Genomic DNA, 21,991 nt, shown 5'->3' on the forward strand with positions numbered 1-21,991 from the left:
TCAAAATATATTAATAACCTATTAATAACTAGTTGGTAATTGTTGATGGACCATATTACCCTTATTAACTAATTGGGTTTCCTCTTGGGTGTATATTTAAGGAGATTATTAGAGAGGTTAAAGGTTAGACACACAATCTAACAACATAACATCACAATTCGTCCCTCTCTCTCTCTCTATAACCGAAACCTCCGTACTTTCGGTTCATCACCATCATCACTTTACACCCTAAGGAGGAACCAGATCTAAACTGACAACTATGTCTAACTCCGTGGCTGCGTCTCTGACTGGATTCTTTACTGATGCAATCAAAGGTATGTTATTTCGTTTTCCTTTATGTTTTAAACAGAATTGATCAACATATTCAGCTGGGTATGGACGGGTTCTACCAACTTTTAATTTGGCTACCTAATAAACTTGTATAAAGTGTTCTATGTTTTCCGTATAAACAACTCTGTAGAGAGTGTGAAAATAGTATATTTTAGTTGTTTGGTTTTACCACAATACAATGCTATTGCTACTACATGTGTTGTCGACTTGTCGCTACAGAGTCTGGTTGTCGTCGCTATAAGCTGTTAGGGGAGTTTGCGGTCCGGTTTGGACGGTTTTAAGTCAAATCGTAAGCCAAACAGTTAGTAACGGTTTTTGATAATTGAAAACCAAAGCCGAACCTTTGAAAAATGAAACCGAACCGTTACTTACGGTTTGGTTCCGAGTTGATTTCACGGTTTAGGTAGAATAACAAGTTTAGTATTTATTAACATATACATGTCTAAAAACAGGAACACAATTCGAAAACATATATCAACGGTCAAAATTTAGGTAGCTCAAATGTAGTCCAAAATACATAACAAAATCAAGAACAAAACTAAAAGGATCATAATCCTACAGTTTATTTGTAAATTGCGAACATAGTTTCGAAGTGCAAATAATATGAGGATTAGTAAATTGAAGTTATCTACCGGGCCTTAATTTCATACAAGCATACAATCCATATTGTTTTAATCCTGTCTTCGTACGGACCTGGGAGAATTCATACCCTTCTCCTTTTAACACAGGGAAAGGGGTTTGAGCAATGGCTGAGTTGCTGGATTTATAGGCCATAGGATTTGATTATCAAGAGCATACCACACTGTTAGTAATCAAGCAAACACTTAGACAAAATAGTAAAGAACAACAGAATGATCAGAAGCTTTCTTTGATTAATAGGAATTGCATACAAAACAATGACAACAACACATAATCAAATGTAAAATAACAAACTATACGAAACTAGGACAACATTGACTACTGGCTTCTTTACACATTAATAATACGACCTGACCCAATGTTTATTCAAAGCTCCTGAACCGACTCCATCACCCATATTTAGTTTGAATTACGTTTAACATACATGTCCAGCTGTATGCTTATAGATATAGCTTCAATTGTCATCGGTAACAGTAAAGTTGAAGTTGGAACAAGATGTTTTCTGATGCAACAGCGAAGAACTAAAACCAAAAGTCGAATTCTCCAAATCAAAGACCAGAAAGTTATCCTCGAACTGATATGTCCCGATCACAATCGCGTGTTCAGCTGTCGCCCCACCGTCAACAAACGCCAGGCATGCCACGTCTTTTGTTATTTGTTTTATGGAGTTAGCCATGTCTACAGTCCACTTCTTCCCATCTTCAAGACTGAAATCAATATTTGGAAACTTTAAGCCAGCATGGGTGCCAATGGCCTTGTAACAAAGGCCAAAAGGAGAAACTGGTCTTGCAAGAGGGATTCCTATTGTTGCAACCGAAAACGCCCAAATCACACGCTTATAAATATCCGTTCTAAGGATGGTGTAAGGCTCAAGTGTACTAAGTTTAGTAGAGAAACTCCCAGTGATGCCAATAGATTTGTTTTTAATAACAATGGCCTTGACACCAATATAGTATCCAAGAGAGTCTGGATGCTTTAGTAACGGAGTATACGAAAGTAAACTCCTAACATCAACACCCGAGTTGGGAAGAAGGTAATAAGGACCAGAACCGAAGAAAAGAACTCCAGGAGCAGACGAATTGCTTGGCAAACATATGGCTAGTGAGTTTTTAAGGGGTTCAACTAAATAACGTTGTAATGCATAAGAAGAGGACGAAAAGGCCATGACTCCAGTAACATTTTCTGGGAATGATTCAAGTGAAGAAGAAGGAACACATGCTGAATTAGTAGTAACCAATAAAAAACCAGTGAAAACATTTCTACCGTTGCTTGTGTTCACTGTGAATTCCTCATAGTTGAGCAGTGCTTCATCACAGGATCCGGTAACCGGGTTCACCACATTGACCGGGCATGTACAAAATCCCCAACCAGGCAATGTGGAACTGTTGGTTACCGGAGGACAGGGAGGATTATGCTCGTATGAGTAAGTAGTTCTCACATCCGTGCATTGATATTCTTCACAAGAAACCGGAGATGTGCAAAGTGTGTTGCTTGGACAACTACCAGGATATATGTTCCACTGCACGGTGCAGTCGTTCCATGTGAATGGAGCATCGATGTCTATAAGCAAGTTTGTGTGCAAAAACTCCGAATTTACGTATGTTGTCATGATCTGAACGCTATATAGAGGCTTTGCAGCATCAGTATGTTTGGTTATTGGAACAACTATGGAAGTATAAGGTGGTACATATTGTGCTATGGCTTCATGTTCATAAGAGATGAAAACTAAAATAACAACAATTAGGTGTAGAGGCAAATGCATTTTTGAAAATGTGTATATTATCAGGTGTATTTTCTCAAAGGGCATCAAACAGATATATATAGATGTGTTGAGCTTCTTTTTTCTTACGTATTCAATTCTCAGCTGCTTGCATCTTATATTATTAAAAGAGACATTGTTTATTTACCAAACTTATATAAATATAAAGTCATTGAAGGCTTGTTAAAACAAATGCGATGTAAGACCTCTCGTACATTATTGACTTTTCCAAATATAATTTGTTGTATAATATTTGAATATGAAGCTCAGAGTTTCGTATTTGTAAGTTATGAAATAACATCTGCCCTGGGGGTGGGCGGGGAGGACCACCGGCCAGGGCCCAATATTTCGGAGGGCACGCTATTTTTAGAAAAAACCTGATATGTATATGAAAAAATTTCTTTTTTAATAGGGTATACCAATACAAACACCAACATAGGCCCACTTACAAAACTATTCTTATGCTTTAGATAAGTTATTAGCCCATTAACATTAGATTTAGACCTTTATTGAGCTTAATACTCAATTTCGTTAAAGCCTAAGGACACGTTTTTTGAAGCTCGAACAGGGTACACGAATTCTCAGGGCCGGCGATCTCAGATCACAAAATAATGAATAAATTATTTGTGCAAGAGTTCAAAGATGGGATAATCATCAAAACAGGCAAATTCATATATATAAGAAATTAAAAAAATATGCATTGACTTTTTATGTTTAAAAAATAGACATATTCAAAATCAAGTAATCAGAAAATTTTATATTGCTAGCGACTAAGGAGGTTGCAATTTCGTCGGCACTAAAAACATTAAAATTACAATACGTTTATAGAACAGGCTATCTAATAATTAGACGTGTAAAATGCGGGTTATATTTTAGCCGACAGCTAAAGGAGCCGCTTTTATATTATTTGATGGTTTATAGCCAGCTAAGATATAGGTCACTTCTTTATCTATCTGCTAAAATCTAGCCCGCTCTTTTTCTGTGTCGACTGAGATGTGGCATTAGACTACCCACTACGGTGATCGGTTTCACCAACCGGTTGCCACATTTACAAAAAGACAAAAAAACATTTGTAATTTAAAAATGTAAAAATTAATTTATGCTTCAAACGGTTTGGTGGGACAACCAAAGGTTGCAAACGGTTACTAAATATTATAATATATATTTTTTCTTTTCTATTATTTTAGTTGTTATCAATATAAATTTTTGTAATAAACAATAATTATAAATTATATTTATTTAATAAAATATTGGTGTATGTTGGGTTGTGAATGTGAGTGAAAAGTAAGATTAGGTTGGGTTGTCTATATGGAGGAAAGAGAAATTAGTTTTTTAATAAAAGGTTTGGTTTGATTGGGTTGTGATAGTGGATGGTCTTATAGCCGTTGGCTATGATTTAGGTGACACTTTACATATGTAACTATTAGATTGGTTGTTAGTTGACTTTGCTTATTTTGTGTTTTTGATTGGTTGGTTTTAAAAAAAAAAAAAAAAGAAAATTTAATAGTCCATGTCTGTTTTGCTAATTTCTCAGGTTAACATCCTTGTGATTTTTCTTAAAAGAAAGTTGATCTAATCGAAAATAGTTTATGATTTTTCTTAAAAGAAAGTTGTTCTAATCGAAAATAGTTTAGAAACAGAGGGTGCAAAGGAAATAGAAAGCACACAAAGCAGATTTTATCTTTTAGGTTCCTAATAGTATTGTCACTTTTTTAATAGTTTGATACACTATTTAACAATAGGTAGTTATTTAATTTAAGTCCACATAAAACAAATAAACAATAAGGAAGACCCACAAACTATGGACTACAAGTTTTATCGTCACATGGAGTTGAATACATGAATGTATCATTCTTGATTCTGCTCATATAGTCGCAAAAAGATCTGAGTGGGATCTGTATGAGACAGTTTTTCTCACAAACGCAAACGATTACATGTTCTGATATCATCTTGAGGTGTAAATCAATTTCCAAACTGATCAGTTAGGTAAATCACTTTATTAGATGATATTATGCATATTTACTTACATTTTTTTATATCATCTTGAGGTGTATTGTATATCTAATAAATTAATCTATATAACTATATAATACATCTTCTATGGACATAAAAGTAATTTAACACCCATTTTTTAAGATGGCAGATTAAAAGTCTCAAATAAAACCTATATTTTTTTCATTTTTCTTCCCATTTTATCCTCCTCTCCTTACATCCCCTTTCTTTCAATTAGGCTTTATTCATACCAGCATCGATTCAATTTTCATTTTAAATGCAATTGAAGATGTGGTGTTCAGGGACCGTCGGACTTCCCTTTCAACATTGCACTCCTGCATTCAATTTCGTTTTACGTTTTCGATTTCACCCTATATAGCCCCTCCGCAACCCTTTACGCAAACAAGGTATGACAGATTCTTCAGTTTGTTATATTCAGCTTTCGTGGGGTTCCGGTTAGTCGTACAGTCGTCGGAACACTGGTAACCTTGGTGATCTCTGCATCCCATCACAGGTAACCTTAAATTCATTCATTTTATGTATGTGTTTGGTTGTGCACTGAATTTTTGTCATCTATTGTTGGAATTACATGATACTAAGAGTCTTTTTGGTTGTTATTTTGACAATATATAGGGTATAGTTATAAGTAGTTATTGATATTTCGGAGGGAACTAAAATATAAGTCAATAAGATTCGGTTTTTCTTGCAGGAAGTGGATCCATGTCATGAATTGACTGATGATGACATTCGAACCGCCATAAAGGACGCATCAGGTCCTAGATTCGGTTTGAAGTTCTTATTAGAAGGCAAATTGCTAATTTATTAAATCCAAGTGTTCAATGTGCAAGATTTGCAAGATTAACATACTTCATAAATATGTTGATTTCAGTTTTTTTTAATCTCAGATGAGTCATAGTTTTATGCTTAATGAGCTACAAAGGTTTCCTGTCCTTCGAAAGCAAATAGTTTTTTGCTAATAGTTTTCTGCTATTAGGGTAAGGTTTATGCCTTTAGGGTTCTGCGGCCGTCAATGGTGTTCTACGGCGGTGAACAAGCAACGGCGGATTGGACCTTCGGTAGAGAGACCGATGATTGTTACCAACCACTACGGCCAGAGAAACCTTAGGCTTGTTATGACAAGAAATACCAGGTATGGGTTTGTTTTTTTTATTGAGTCTCATTATAAAAGACGGCGGATTAGGGATATGGTTCTAATTGTACAGGTATGTTGCTACTGGATTTAAGGATTTTGTATAAATTATATAATATAACAGGTTTTTAATGATATTTTTAGGGAAATTTGATGATGACCGTGAAGAACTGTTGTCAGCTGCAAATTATGCTCGTAATGCTAGCTGTAAGACAATTACATCCCTTTTTCTAAATTAGGTGCAAATTTGTAGTGCAATTTAGTTTAATTCTTTTAAAATTCTGTAGATCTAGCATGTTCAAGCGCTTTTTGGGAAAAACTTGAACCTATTTTAGCACTCATTATAGAGGAATCCGTTAATGAATTTGGTTAATGAATTTGAAGAAGGAAAAATTACCGAAAATATACCGCTTCAAGATACTTTTGGTGATTCAGCTTATGATACATTTCACCATGATGATTTCAGTGAGCCTAGAAAGAAGGATAGGAGGGAAGTTGAAATAGAGCTTCATGTTGATCTGGTAACCACATCGTTTTGCTCAACTAAAGCATATAAAAATAAAACATATTTTCATGGATTCGTAGGTTCCGTGTCAATCTGATAAGTGGTAACACTGATTCGCTAGCAAGCTTCTTATATATACTTCTTTAAGGGCTTATCTGATACGCACTGTGGGTTATCTTTCATTCTTTGTTCCATAGTATGTACCAACATGACCTCATATTCTATAGCTCAGATGTGGGCCGTATGCAGGTATCATTTTTATATGCATTTGTTTTCTTGGTGCTTAAAGTTTCACTTATTCTTTTTTTCTGTACCCAACTTCCATCTCCTTGAGCCAAACCGTAGCCTACCGAAACTGATTGGTTTTAATACAGAATGTAGGCTTTCTACAAGACCAACTGCTATAGAATCTAAAGGTCTAACGTTAGTATCAGAAGTTGTGATAAAAAAGGGTAGGTTCTTTCTTTTCAAGAAAATCTTGAAATTGGTTTCTATTTTGAAATTAATTCTGATCAAATTCAATAAAGTTGATTATGCTGGGGTCATTTATTTACAGACGAATAATGTCAAACGAGACCCAAAACATATTATTATCTCATGCTTTCAGCCTGGTATAACCTTGCTTATAAAGAAGCTTCAACATAAATACACGGTTAGTAATTTATATTTTCGTTAGAGGTGGTCTGGGTTAGTTGTATAATGGACCGAGATAGGTTCGGATCGAAACGCGTCAGTCCAAGTGGGGTTGAGCTGCAAACAACTTATTTGAAGTATTTTTCTGTTTTATTGTAGATTCTTTGGGATAGGTTTAAAATGGGCCAAAATGGATTGGGTTGACTAACGTGTCGAACCTTCTCTCTTGTGTCGCTTCCCTTGTTGGGTAATGGGTCAACACGGATTATGGTTGTCTTTGTTTCGTACCAGCTGGAATGGGCCAAGTTGACCCTCAAAACACTTTTTCACCCTTAAAGATAATATGTTATGAAACTTATTATTACCATTTATATATGAAATATGCTTAAAGTCACTGGTCGTCGTAACTTTCTTTTCATTATCCAGGTTTTTTTTTTTGTGCCTCTTGTTTTGATGAAGATCTTAGGAAGCCTAATCGAAGGCAAACAATTAGAAAACAAAAGAGAAAATTTATAAGATGGGAAGAAGAAACATGGAAATAAAACAAGCATTACCTGATGGTAAAAATTAAATTTAAGCAAGAAATATCTTCAAAGACAAGAGGAGTTACTTTGTTGTTTCTATATGCAAGCATTTACTGAAGTGATTTTTTAAATTTAGGATTCACATCGTCATGTGTTCTTCAGGTCAGGTCAAAGCTAATTACATGGTTGCACCATTTGCACAAGATTTAGATGAAAAAAATGAAGATACAAGCTCGCACTCTTTCAGGACAATATTAGTTGTTTAGACCAAAATTTGCCGATCCGATCCTACTGGAAGCTCACTGGAGCGCCTTGATGGCTGCAAGGCGGTATGGCTGTCTTTCAGATCCTTCTGTCCTAAAACTTTTCAAACTTTTATATTAGCACATAATGCATAGGATATGATTAGACTACTAAATGGGTCAAAAGAGTGCCCTCTGTTTTTTTTTTATCATCAATATGTTTCGCTATTATGATGCTACCTCCATTTTATGTTCATTTACATATTGATATATCTATTACATCGAAAAGTAAACAATATGAGCAAGTTAGTGCTTCGGGTGCAGAAGAAGATATAATACATCATGGGCCATTGAAAATGCAGCATTCACTTTTATAAAAGTGTTAGAAACATAAAATTACTTATTTGTCTTATCTTGTCATTATATTTTACAAAGAAGGTACTGAAGTTAATATGAATACACAAGACAATCTCTTGTCGTTAACGAGGGTTATTTAAGACAATTAACTGAGTCAAATATTAGTTTCACTTGGTCAACTCGGTAACCCAAGTGAGTTATGCAAAGCTTTCGTCAAACTCCCACTATCCTTTTAACCTTCACCCTCGTGACTTGGTGATATATTCATGCCCGGTATTATCGACTCCGCCGCAACGCGCGGGTTTCCTACTAGTTGTATTTGAAATAGTTGTCACATTAAGCATATATATTCAATAATGATGTATCCAATAAATCACGTAACAAAAATTTGTAATCACGTAATTATTGCCTGCTTATTGGTATGAAATTTAGTTTCTTATTACATTGGAAAGTATATCCGTTGGGCGAATTGGTGTGGAGGCCTGATCATGGGAGGGCGGCCGGCCCTAGCCTTGGTTGGCCCATACGTATTTTATTTGGAAGTTAAATTAGAGTTTTTATTTAGCCGGCCATTGTTATCTTTATGTGGGCTTAGGCCTAACTTGAGGATTAAGTTTTTTAACCCAAGATTAGTCTCTATATAATTATTGCTTTCCACTTGTAATTCCTGGTGGCACTCATATAATAAAGAAACCAAACCTTAGTTGTAGCACAGTGGATGTAGGTTAGCCGACCGAACCACTTTAAATCTCCGTGTTCATTTACTGCTTTCGTGTGTGTTTTCGATCCTAACAATATCATAATGTTTTTCTTGTACTTACAGTTATGTCGTAATATTTCTCTTTGTACACACAATCTAATCTAACACTCTTAGGGGGTGGGGTGGTCACTAGTGATAGAATTCCATCACTCACAAGCACCCAATCAAGTTACGCCATGTCATCAACTATTTTTTTATCACTCACAACCTTTTTTAGTGGCATTGTCTATCACTCACAACACCCAAAAATAAACCCCCATGTTCCCTCACAATTTCCATTTTCCACGGCGTGATAAAATCCACGCTGGAATATTGCACGCGTTATAAACTTGAGTGGCGTGGTCTTCACAATTGTTCCACGCGTTGAAATATGCTATCACGCATTGAAAAGCATCCGCCCTCACTCCCCTTATATTTGCAAGGCAACAACAAATTTTCAACATCAAGACCTATATTGGTGCTAAGCAAAAACACGGAAGACGTTTTCTGTTCGCATAATGGCTTTGAAAGAAACATGGCATAAGAAATAGAATTTAAAGTAACTGGAATGAATTCCAAAGGTTTGTAACTTGTAATGTGTTTAGTTTATAAAGTTACGAGAAGAATTACCACCCCCAATTCAGCTTCTTCTGTCTCTAGCCCTTGGACCCACAACTTCTACCTCATCCCTTTCAAAGAGACATTCCTTTCACATCTAGTGATGTAGAACTGGAGGTGGTATCACGCTTGTCTTGATCTAGGAGAGCTAGTGTCGACAACTTGTCTTCATCCATGATATATATATTTATGAACTTTGATCGCAACAACCGAGTGAATCAACCAAAATATCAAGGGTGAGGTACAAGCAATGGATACATTGTAGATTGTGAGGTACACATCTTCATTGATAAGAGACTAGTCGATTTTTCCATTGCAACACCTTAATCATTGATATTGGCTTTTATGGTGATTAAAGGTTTGAGATCGAATGCGCATAGTAACTATGAGGATCAAAGTACCTAATTGTTGTGATGATCCTGGAGATTTTGGCAGAGCCGTCCCCGAAAACTCTCTAAAAATTTAGGTCTCGGGCGACAAAACGAATTGGGCCCAAAAATATGGTTAAGCAGAAATGAATTAAAAAACAAAACCTTAGTGATTGAGCCAAGACTTGAACTTAAGACCTTTACATTATTCACCAATACTTTTTTGCATAATAAACATAATAAACGGATGAATATATTAAATATATAATTTAATAAATATATACAAGCTTATAAAAAATTTTCGGGCCCTTTGAAAATTTAGGCCTCAGGCGTTGGCACGGGTTGACCGGCCCAAGAGCCGGCCCTGGATTTTGGTATGTATAAACATTTGGTTTGGAATATTTCAAGTTCCGTCACATATAGGAAGAAATGTTAAGTTCCTTAAACAAAAGGAATTTAGAGGAGTTCAGTTTTGTTGGGAATTTATGATGAAAAAATTAAAGAAAACAATAATAAACAAAATCAAACAAAGCAACATAACATTAAGATCACTAGCTCTTCAACAACAGAATCATATTATTTGATCATCACCATCATTGTTAAGTAATGCAAAAACTCATGTAACCACATAGCGCTAGGGTAAGTAGAGTATCATATTGATGAGGAGCATGTGATATTATACATTTTCATTTGATTGTGTGAATGAAACTAGTGTTAACCTAAACTGGAATTAAGCTAAGAAATATGTACAAATAACAAAAAAAAATATGCAAGATTGTAGGTCCCGAAATCGGAGGATCGATTTTCACTACCCAATCCTTGTTTATAACAAACAAAGTTAAGTGTGCGGAATCCACTTAACTTAGCCAATCAAACATAGAACAATATGAACACAATGGTTAACCAAAGAAACACACTCTTTTGATTAACTGGATGAGATATAACAACTGATACAAACATAGTTCTTACAAGCTTGAAGGGTATTCTCTCATCTCTCTGTAAACTGTGAACTATCTGTGCCTATATATAGCCGCTGGGCTTAACATCTTGACGAAACACAAACTGGGCTGACGAAACAGGAGAAAGCCCAACATAAAGCCCAACAGTCAACGAATCACATGTGATTCGTTGACCACCTTGACGAAACAAATCCAAAGTCATCAACTCGGTTTCGTCGACTTGTCTTTGACGAGACAGAGTGTTTCGCCAAGGCCTGCAAACAGTTAACTGTTTCTGCATAACAGTTTGCAGAAACAGATGGCACAAATTGCATAATAACATGACAGAAATACCCTCAATATGCCACATGCATTGTTTTAAGACCAAATACATAAACTAGGAGACAAACACGTCAGACACAAGCGGATAGGAGGATATCCGACTTGGTCGACTGCGAATACAGACTCGATAACTGATAAAGACCGTACAAAATACACATAATTACAAGACTAGTAACAGACACACAAAAAATGCATCAACAAACTCCCCCTTGTCTGTTGCTTGTCTTCGGTCTTCATATCTTTCTTCTTCAGTGATGTTCGGACCAGGAACTGCCCGAATGGATTCCCCGGTAATAGCAGTAGCAAGCAACGCGCTGAAACTTCAGTGCCTGGTGTGCGTCCTTGTCTTCATAAAAGATGTCGTGCCGGTACAACTTGGCGATGTCGGATGCAGACATATTCACCAGCCACATTGGATCCAATATCCTGAAGTTCTTATCATCATTGAAAACAATAACTGCCTCATGCGTGTCTGAATCATAGCACCATAAGCGCATATCACCAAGAAAATCCTGCTGCATCGGCATTAACGGAATCTTCTCAACCACTCTCACCGGCTCGTACACAAGCCTGTATCTCCCGGTGTTGGTTTCCGGATCAAGCGTGAACTTTATCTGTTGATGTCTGGGGAACTGAGGCTTGTAAGACTTGTCTTTTCACCCCGATTTCTTGTTCATTCGAATCAATCGTTCAAATAGCGTCGCACCATCAAATTTTGATCGATTAATGAGATCTATCTTTGTCAAGGCAGCCACATCATAAAATGGCAAAGATAAGATGCTCAGAAGCGACCTAAAATACTGGATCCCGAACTCCCTCTTGATCGCAACACAGTGAATTTCCTTAACAAACATCCAACACAGTATTCGCCCACTTGGCTTAGCCTTTTCTAGCTGTAAGAAATCAACTTGTGTAGCCTCTGGAACTGGCTTTGAAACCTTTGACAAAAACCGTTGACGCCACGCAGCGAACGCATCTGTGGCATTCTCTGAAGTATCACGGTTTTTCAGGTGTTCATCAATATCTTCAACGTTGTCTTTCAACCAGTCCTCATCAAACGGAGCAAATTCGGTACCATTTTGTCTCACATATGATGATTTCTTCACATCACCTTCAAAGACAATCTCATCAACATTTTCAACATTCGCAGATTCCGGCTCACTCGGCATCTTTTCAATTTCCTCATCATCAACGTCTCGCATTGCTTTCAAAGTGATCAACTGTTGAGGCGTGAGATCATCAACAATCTCTCCTTCTTCAAGAGATTCTCCGGTAACCGGATGCACAACCTGCAACGCTAAATCAGCTGAACTAGGGACAGAGGGTGTACCAGCTAAAGCTTCAAGTAATTGTTCTTCACCGACTGTACCGCTGGATGTCCCTTGAGATGACCCTAGTGCTGATGGCTGATAGATGATTACAGCAGATGAAGTACCAGCTGGGGGCTGTTGTGGTGTAGCAGCTGAATCAGGATTCCCTTGATCCTCAGGATCTTCATCCCTTTTCTGCAGAATTTCTTGCTGCTTACACCTATCCTCCCACAAAGTAGCAACTCGTTTATAGAGAAAATCGAAGTTAGCACTCATCTTCCTGGCCCCTTCAAGTATTGTGGTATTCCGCGAGTCATACCACTCTTTCATCACATCGCATCTATTTCTCAGGTCTTCAGCCAATTTTTGGAGAACCGAACTCCTTCTATCCCTTTCAGCTTCGGAAGCTTTCATCCTTTCATTTTCAGCTTTAAGAAGATCGATCTCTGCTTGTTGGCGTTGGATAGTAGCTTGCTGTTCACCAACAGTAGCTTTCAACCTATCAATCTCTACTTGATGATGGATTTGATCATTCTTTGTGATACGAATAAAATCAGTCTGTCTTTGAATGCGGTCTGCTGCAGCCTCATATTGACGGAACAGAAAATCATTCTTTTCTTCTTGAGTCATCTCCGAGTAGATCCTTTAACGTTCACTACTAGGTTGTTGAGAAGTGGTTGCTCTGATTGCAGCAGCCATGGATCGTTGTGGAATAGGCTGCGGAGATACGGTTTGAGCTGCAGGAGGAGAAGAGACTACAGGTGGTTCTGGAATAGGAGCTTGTGGCTCAGAACCTCGGGAGGAGGTACTCAAGTATCTCCGAGCTTTCTTTTTCTTCTGACGCTCTGCTGATTTTTCGGCTTTTCCTTTCCTTGCACGTTCTGTTTCAGGATCAGAAGGAACATATTCCGGATCATCTTCCTGCCTGATCTTTCTGTATCTTCTTACCCCGCGTTCATCCAGATACATCTCGTATCCAGGTTCAAGCAAAAGATCATCATCAGAGTCAGAATCAGCCTCATCATCACCACCGGCTGATGTGTCACCAGCTGACACTCCCCCTGCTGAGGTACCACCAGCTGATGTGCCACCAGTGGTTCCTACACTTGATGCACCAATGGCACCAGCATCACCACCTTCATCACCATCATCATCACTGTCCGATTCATCAGACACAACTGGTTCAGGACCAAACTTCTCACTCATCATTCTCTTTAACTCAGGCTCTTCATCATCAGATTGGCTATCTTCATGACGCCACTTGTTGTCTGCAGGAGCAACGTACGCTGTGTTATGAAGAGCACCAAATAATTTTCTTGGAGGAACGCTCTCCTTTTATCTTTTATGAGCTAAGTTCTTGATAAGTCGTAATGAGTTGAAGTTCATAGCTTCTATCTTCAGCACATCGTTGTCTGCTTTTGGAAGACTTGGATGTTGAACATTCATTATCATCTGCAGAAAACGTGGATACATCCAATACTTGCTTCCAATGGTCCTGTTCTTTCCAGTTCTTGTCAGATTCTCCTTCATGTTCCCAAAGATGAACCCTGAAATGCTAAACGGTTTGTTTAGCACTAAGGCCACCATGAGACCCACGAGTTCGTTGCTAGCCATGTCGTAACCGGCCCGTTTGTTGCTCAAACACTGGATTAGAACGTGTAGCAGAAACTTGTATCTTAGCGGCAGATCACCCTTGTTAATTTGCATACTAAAGATATCTCCGGTGCATTTCATCCGTAATAAACAGCCTCGCGTACACCTAATCGGAACAGAAACTGGGGCGTCCGGACTATCTTGTAGCTGAAGAACTTCATTTAGAATATCGGGGGATACGACCACATCCACATTTTCAACACGTCCACTGATGACTTCTTTACCATCAATCTGGACAACATTCGCCGAATCCCAGAACGCCTTGACGAGAGACTTGTATACTGGCGTTGAGAACGTAACCGCATAGTTGATACGAGATTCCTGGATCCACTTGGTAATGTCTTTTAATTCAGTAAGTTTCTCCTCTGGGTCCAAGTAAGCAATCTGGTTATGGCGTTTTTCGGACATAATTTCCTCCCCTGTCTTATTTTCCTTCTTGGTTGCCGGCTTCCTTTTACCTTCTTTCGGTGCCATCTGTAATTTGAAAACGTCCACAATAAGTAACAATCACTTACATATACATTTGGACATGTATGGATACAAGTTCATGTATCCATTTGACAGACAGACTGTCAAACCATGTCCACTGTGAACAAATTGCAAACTGTAAAATTTTCTAAGGCATGGTCGGCGAAAAAGAAATCATTGACGAAACAGAAGATGGTTTGACAAAACAGAGCCTGATTGTTGACCAAATCTGTTTTGTTGACCCACTCTGATTCGTCAAAAGATCCTTTGACGAAACAGAAATTGCATTTGACGAAACAGAACTTGGTTGTTGACCAGTTCTGATTCGTTGACCAATCTGATTCGCCAAACAAGCCATTGACGAAACAGAAGATTGTGATTCGTCAAAGATCTGATTCGTTGACTATTTGATTCGTCAAAGATCTGATTCGCCGACTGTCTGTTTCCCCAAATGTCTTATTCGCCGACGTTCAGATTCGCCGGAGTTAGGGTTAGAGATTTTTGGGTGTTTCGCCAAATAGCAGTTACATCAAGTGTAGATTATCACAAATCAACTACAATACAGTGGATAACCAAAAACAAGTTATAAATCTATCCTAAGATTTACAAATGCTCTATTTTCAGTCAAAACCATTCAAGAACTTTAACATTCATATGGCAAATCAATACTCTGTTTTTCATCCAAAACCCAAACCGAATCATAGGCAAAACAAACATACATACACTTAGATTTTACAGTCAAAAAGGGAAACTAAACAAGTTCAATATCAAAGCATGTAATATCGAACAAGAATCCGGTCACAGAGGTGGGTTCCGACGATTTCGGATAAAATCCGACGGTGCCAAAAACTAAAAACATGACAACAAACAACATTGCACCTTTGATTTTTGTGAGATTCTGATGAAAATCCGTAGATATGAGTGAAAAATGGTGTTTTCTCAACAGTGGGTTTTAGTGTTTGGGAGAGGAGATGAACAGTTGCACTTGAGAGGTTTGAAAAAAGTAACCAACTCCTCTGACATAAAGGACTTTTATACACCGACTCTACTTTTTGGCGAAACAGAAGTTGACGAATCACGTGATGGGCTTTGACGAAACAGAAAGTGGGCCTGACCTTGGGCCTGTGAAATTAGCCCATGGCGAAACAGACTTGGGCTCCCTGTTTCGTCAATGTCTTCGACGAGACAGTCTATTTCGTCAAACATGAAACAGATTGACCAAAGGCTGACCAAGACTCATAATTTGACTTTGACCAAGACCTGTTTCGTCAACACCAATCTGTTTCGTCGACCATGGATTTGATTCGTCGACTTCTGTTTCAAGATCACCAAGGCATGACACATTTTGCATACTGCACATAAGTTTTAGCAATTTACCATTTTTACACTAGATTGAGTTTTCAAAAACAAGAACGATTTATGAAGTAGGTTTCAGGCTTCCGGTCATAAACACCAAGCAACATCTTTGGCATAATCAAAAACAAACTTAAACACTACACTACAAATAATTCTTAAAACGCTGAAAACTAAACTAAAAGCAATTTAAATAGACAAGGTAAACAACTGTACAGATGCAACTTTTGCGAGTTTCAAGGATAAGGAATCATACCAGCTTACGGTCTTAGTCAACATGATTTGATTTCTGTTTAAAGTTCTTGATAAGTATACTACCTCGATTATCGATATTGTTGTCCACATAAACTCATGCTTATCAAACGTAATCACACTTAGGAGATACGCTTTACGGTAAGAGTTATACTTACAAGTCGATGTAAAACCACTTCACGACACATTCCCGTATCAAGGTATGCACGAGAATTCATCTTACCGGTGAGTATACCGATTATCATCTGTTTGACCGTATAAGATGTGAGATACTCACTTATTTTGATTTGAAAACCAAGCCCTATGTGATAGAATCACTTATTTTTGAGGAACTTGATTTTCAATGCATAAGGGCACAGGAGCAAGTCCGTGAACAGGTCAGTACTTTCGTACAGCAGATAGACGAACTTGACTCCCGGATAAATGTGATATTTCATCACTTATTTGTTTGGACATGTGATTGTTTATCACTTATTGAGGTCGAATGCAATATGTACACGTATGTATGGTATCATGGAAGATCTAGACTTGCGTCCCCGTTATTTTTCGGTAAAAGGTACAACCATGATACCCAGATGATAAGCAGCATAAAGACCGAATATCTCAGAACCTCGACAATCTCTCAAACGAAATTTTGGTACTAAGACCATATGCCAATGAATGGTTCCCACCTGGCTTGAAGTCTGTTAGGTTTGTAACACCCTGCACATTTTAGTTTGATTGTGAGCCTATCGATATATCGTTAGAAGAGATACTTATCATTTGTTTAACGATTTTTAAACATGTTGACCGACTACACCAGTGAATATCATCACCTTCCTTTTTCCAAGAAACTCATTTTTGGTTTTTCTATTTTTTTTTAATTTTTGAATTTTTCAAATGAAAAGACAGAATCATAAAGACATCTTTTTGGATTTTTGAGTTTTTCTAATGTTTTTGTATTTTCTTGAAATTTTCTCCCCCTAAAATGCTAAAAGATTACGAAAACGAAAATCTTTTTGTATTTTTTCTTCGAATTTTGAAAGAAAATATTTACAAAAACGATTAGCCAAAGTGGTTTCCTCGGGTATCACCTTAATGCCGTTGACCAAAAGTAGATAATCAAACCGTGATTTATCAAATGCTTTTGTAAACAGGTCGGCACGTTGGTGATCGGTGGGGATATGAACAACATCAATTAATCTTTTGTCAAAACAATCACGTATGAAGTGATATTTAATTTCGATGTGTTTGGTCTTGGAATGCTGCACAGGATTTCTAGTGATCTGTAAGGCAGCATTGTTATCAACAAAAATAGGAGTAGATAGGAATTCAAAACCGTAGTCACGCATTTGTTGTTGTATCCACAAGACTTGAGAGCAACAACTGGAGGCAGCAATGTATTCTGCTTCACAGGTTGATGTAGCAACACATGTTTGCTTCTTGCACTGCCACGTAACCAGGCGACTTCCTAAGAACTGACATCCTGCTGTTGTTGATTTGCCGTCAATTTTGCAACCGCCGAAATCAGAATCACTGTATGCAGTTAAATCAAAGCTATCATCCCTAGGGTACCAAAGACCGGTGTCTGGACATCCCTTCAAATAGCGAAAAATCCTTTTTGCAGCTGACAAATGGGAGGCCTTCGGATTAGCTTGATATCTTGCGAGCAGGCACGTTGGATACATGATGTCAGGCCTCGAAGCAGTAAGATACATGAGAGATCCGATCATGGCACGATAATAGGAGGAGTTGACGCTTTCACCCTTCAAATCCGGAGTAATCCCGTGATTCTGCGGAAGTGGGGTACCAATGGGCGTTGCATCTGACATCTGGAACCGGCTCAAGATGTCACCAACATATTTAGTCTGATGGATGAATATCCCAGACTCGGTTTGCTGAACTTGTAGGCCCAAAAAGAAATTCATCTACCCCATAGCGCTCATCTCAAACTTTTCCTGCATAATACGCTCGAATTGCCTGCACAAAGATTCGTTAGTAGAACCAAATATGATATCATCAACGTATACCTGCACCAGCAGAAGATCTCCATTATGTTCTTTGATAAAGAGGGTGCAATCAATAAGACCTCGTCGAAATCCATTCTCCAGAAAATAGTTGGATAGGGTTGCGTACCAAGCTCTAGGTGTCTGATGTAAACCATAAAGAGCTTTATTGAGCAACCAAACCCGATCGGGATGGACAGGATCTTCGAAACCTGGAGGCTGTTCGACATACACCTCTTCTTGAACTATCCCATGAAGAAAAGCACTTTTGACATCCATCTGATAGACTTTGAATCCTTTAAATGAAGCGTAAGCGAGAAAGATCCGAATAGCTTCCAGACGTGCAACTGGTGCATAAACTTCATTGTAGTCAATCCCCTCGATCTGACGGAATCCCTGAACGACCAATCTTGCCTTGTTACGAATAACCACTCCACGATCGTCCTTCTTGCATTTGAAAACCCATCGAGTGCCAATTTTCTTGTAGTTTTCTGGTCTTTCAACAAGCTTCCAAACACCAAGCTTTTGAAATTGCTGCAGTTCCTCCTGCATGGCTTCAACCCAAGCATTATCCTTTAAGGCTTCTTTCCACGATTTAGGTTCTTCTTGTGATACGTAACACGCGAAGGACCAATCATTCTGAAGACCAGATTCTCTAATGGTTGAATACAAACCAGCATACTGGTTGTTTCTCAGCTGATTACGCGTCTGCACACCGCGATGGACATCTCCTATAATATTCTGCTGGGGATGGGTATCATGAATCCTCATTTCAGGATTTTCTGGAACACGTGCATTGATACCCAAATTGTTAAGATTAAGATCAACAACCAACTCCACACCAGGAATGTGTGTAGAGGTGGATGCATTCCCTTCAGCAGTGTCTACATTCTGCACATGAGGTGTATCAACAGAGGCACCTTGAACAGGAGCAACTGGAGCTGAAGATCCTTCCGCTGCATCATGATATTCATCATCTTCTGAAGACTCATTGTAATCAGCAGCATCTTCAAATACCTCATTTTGAACCGTATTGTTAACCGATGAAGAACCTTGTGGGTCAACAAGAACAGGTCTAACCAATGGCGAGACAGCAGCATTGTCACTTTCAAATAACATTCTAGCAGCTGCTGATTCTTCATCAAAGGTTGGCAGATTGAAGGAGTCAAATAGTCCATCATAATTGAACATCCACGGATCACCCGGAGCCCTAACAGGACTCATGTACCTTTGAACCCTCACCTCACTCCATAGCTCAATCTTTTTGGTAGCCAGATTCCAAACACGAAAATTCGGAGTAGCATATCCAAGGAAGAAACCCTCGATAGCTTTCGCTCCAAATTTTCCATCCGGCTCAATCATAGTACATGGAGCGCCAAATGGTTCTAGGTAAGAAAGATCCGGTTTCCTTTTCTGAAGGAGTTCGAAGCAAGTTTTGCCATGTCTCTTTACTGTAAGAACTCGGTTTAGAGTGTAGCATGCAGTCGACACAGCCTCCCCCCCAGAACTGAACAGGGAGTTCTGACTCTACTAACATTGTTCTTGCAGTTTCGATTATCGTCCGATTCTTCCTCTCCGCGACACCATTTTGTTGTGGAGTGTAACGAGAACTGTATTCATGAAGGATGCCTTTAGAGGTACAGAACTCATCCATAACTTGATTCTTGAATTCGGTACCATTGTCGCTTCGGATCCTCTTCACTTTCAACGAATAGAGATTCTCCAACATAGTAAGAAGATCCTTAAGGATGCCAGGAGTTTCACTCTTGTGTGCCATGAAGGATACCCAAGAAAATCTAGAATAGTCATCTGTAACCAATAGACAATAAGCATCTCCGAAGGTTGTCTTTTGCTTCATAGGTCCAAAAAGGTCCATATGAAGACGTTCGAGAGGCATGCTGACAGTGTTGATTTTCTTCAAAGGGTGAGACTTCTTTGTTTGCTTCCCTTTTTGGCACGAGACACGGATATCTTGTAAATGAAAACTTCTCACAGGCACACCATTCACAAGATTGTTTTTCACCAAATGGTTCATTTTCCTCAAGTGAATGTGCCCCATTCTTCTGTGCCTATAGACTCCTTTTTTGTGGCTTTCGAGACAAAGCAAGTGACTTGTGCAGATGTTGTAATCGCTTGGCTCATATCGAGAATATAAAGATCATTAACTCTCGGAGCCGATAAGAGAATCCATTCTTGTGGAATTTTGAACCCAGGTTTAAGCACATAACAACCGGCATCATCAAAATGCACGGTGAACTTTTTATCGCAGATTTGCGACACACTGAGAAGATTATGATCAATTTGACGAACATAATTGATCTTATCGAAGCACACAATACCATTGGAGATACTTCCCTCTCCAGTGATGTATCCGCCTTTGTCTCCCGCAAATGCGACATAGCCTCCTCTAATATTTCTCACGTCGTACAGAAGCCGTAAGTCGCCAGTCATGTGCCTGGATGCCCCACTATCAACAATCCAAAGACTATTAATAGTTCCTCCTGGAACACCCTGCACATGTCGTTAAAGGATCAGTTGAGGATGGGGACCCAAGCCTTAGTGGTCTTGGGTCGTCCCTGAGCATCACGAAACGTGATCTCAATTTCTTGATGATTCTCAAGCACAACTGCTCCCCCTGAATTATCACCCGCCTTAGGTTTCCAAGTTTGTTTTTGCCTACCAGATTGAGTGTTGTAAACAGTTTTTGAGGCTTCTGGTTTTACTGGTTGTGAAACACTTGGTTCCCTTTTAACTGTTTTAACTTCAGATTTCAAAGCTTTTTCAACAGTTTTTATGTTCTTACGTCGTTGTTTAGTTTCTTGTTCTTTAACTGTTCTTTTATCACGTTTTGGTGAAACTGAATGACGTTGAGGGTGAACTTTTTCAGGTGGTGCTTTCTCAACAAATTTATCCTTTGGAGTGTTTGGGCAATTTTTAATGATATGCCTAAACTCTCCACATTTAAAGCATGTTCTCCTTTCCACAAATTTAGGAGAATTTGATTGTCCACAAGATGTCGAACCCGTGGAACCTGAGGTACTACCCTTTTCATCACACCCGTTTGTATGTTGAGTGTAATTGTTATCATTGTTACGTTTTAAGATCGTGACTTGTTGTACAAAATCGGTGTTTGATTTGTTCTCAAAAGTCTCAATCTTATCAGTACCCTTGGATGACACGAATTTGACATCTTTCACTTTCTTTTGAAACCGAGCTCCTTTTGTTTCAGATTTCATTTGAGAGACATTAGGCTTTTGAGCTCGCTTGACTGGTTGTTTACCATTAGAAGCACTAGGTTGTTGAGTGGTTGGTGATTTTTGATTTCCAAACTGTTTTCTGATCTCAGCCTTAGGAATTGGATCACATTGTGTTACAACAATTCCCGGAAGTGTTTTTCCTAAAAATTTGTTTGTGTTATCTTCAAAGACTTTATCAATCATAGATTGATTGACATTTTCAATTGGAAAATCGCGATCTGAGTAGATTTTATCACCACCAACCAGCGTATACAACACAGTACTGCTTTTAACAGCAGACACAGACGTCTTGTCAACCTTGACAGGATCTATCACTTGTTTGACGACTGATGGAACAGCAGGAGTCTCAGGATCACAAAGGATGTGATTCTCAAGTGGAATTACTACTCCTTTCATCTTGTCAAGTGATTTATCCTGATCACTTACATCCAATTCTGATTCATCATCCGATGACTCATAGTCCTCAATAATTGGAGGACTTTGTATCATGGATGTTGAGGTTTCTTGTTGCTTAGAGGATGTGTTTGAAGAACTGTCTGGTTTGAACCCTAGGCCAGTAGAAAATTCCTCAAAATTA

The 21,991-nt window shown here is 38.4% G+C and overlaps 2 protein-coding genes and 1 long non-coding RNA gene across 6 annotated transcripts; 1 reads left to right on the plus strand and 2 right to left on the minus strand.

Annotated features, from left to right (window-relative positions):
• Positions 1-1,303: 1,303 nt before the first annotated feature.
• LOC110886325 (chitinase CLP) lies at positions 1,304-2,707 on the minus strand. The gene has a single exon (XM_022134108.2). It carries the CDS (start codon positions 2,576-2,578, stop codon positions 1,424-1,426), a length of 1,155 nt encoding a protein of 384 aa, XP_021989800.2. The 5' UTR covers positions 2,579-2,707; the 3' UTR covers positions 1,304-1,423.
• Positions 2,708-4,893: 2,186 nt separating this feature from the next.
• Positions 4,894-8,110, plus strand: LOC110886326. Of its 4 annotated transcripts, XR_004869872.1 has the most exons (6): positions 4,894-5,234; positions 5,836-5,870; positions 6,015-6,077; positions 6,158-6,624; positions 6,750-6,827; positions 6,932-7,381. It is a non-coding gene; the product is annotated as an uncharacterized LOC110886326 (long non-coding RNA). The 4 variants fall into 4 exon arrangements; XR_004869871.1 differs by lacking the exons at positions 4,894-5,234; positions 5,836-5,870 and adding an exon at positions 7,695-8,110 and having other exon boundaries at positions 5,877-6,077; positions 6,932-7,027; XR_004869874.1 differs by lacking the exons at positions 4,894-5,234; positions 5,836-5,870 and adding an exon at positions 7,780-8,110 and having other exon boundaries at positions 5,877-6,077; positions 6,932-7,027.
• A 4,981-nt stretch (positions 8,111-13,091) lies between these two features.
• LOC110883153 (merozoite surface antigen 2, allelic form 2-like) lies at positions 13,092-13,652 on the minus strand. Its single transcript, XM_022130984.1, has one exon. It carries the CDS (start codon positions 13,650-13,652, stop codon positions 13,092-13,094), a length of 561 nt encoding a protein of 186 aa, XP_021986676.1.
• Between the last annotated feature and the right edge of the window lie 8,339 nt (positions 13,653-21,991).

This window comes from Helianthus annuus, chromosome 10 (assembly GCF_002127325.2).
Source record: "Helianthus annuus cultivar XRQ/B chromosome 10, HanXRQr2.0-SUNRISE, whole genome shotgun sequence".
NCBI lineage: Eukaryota > Viridiplantae > Streptophyta > Magnoliopsida > Asterales > Asteraceae > Helianthus > Helianthus annuus.

Coding starts and splice junctions, on each gene's coding strand:
- LOC110883153 (XM_022130984.1), bottom strand. CDS start 13,652: ATGAGTGAGAAGTTTGGTCCTGAACCAGTTGTGTCTGATGAATCGGAC.
- LOC110886325 (XM_022134108.2), bottom strand. CDS start 2,578: ATGACAACATACGTAAATTCGGAGTTTTTGCACACAAACTTGCTTATA.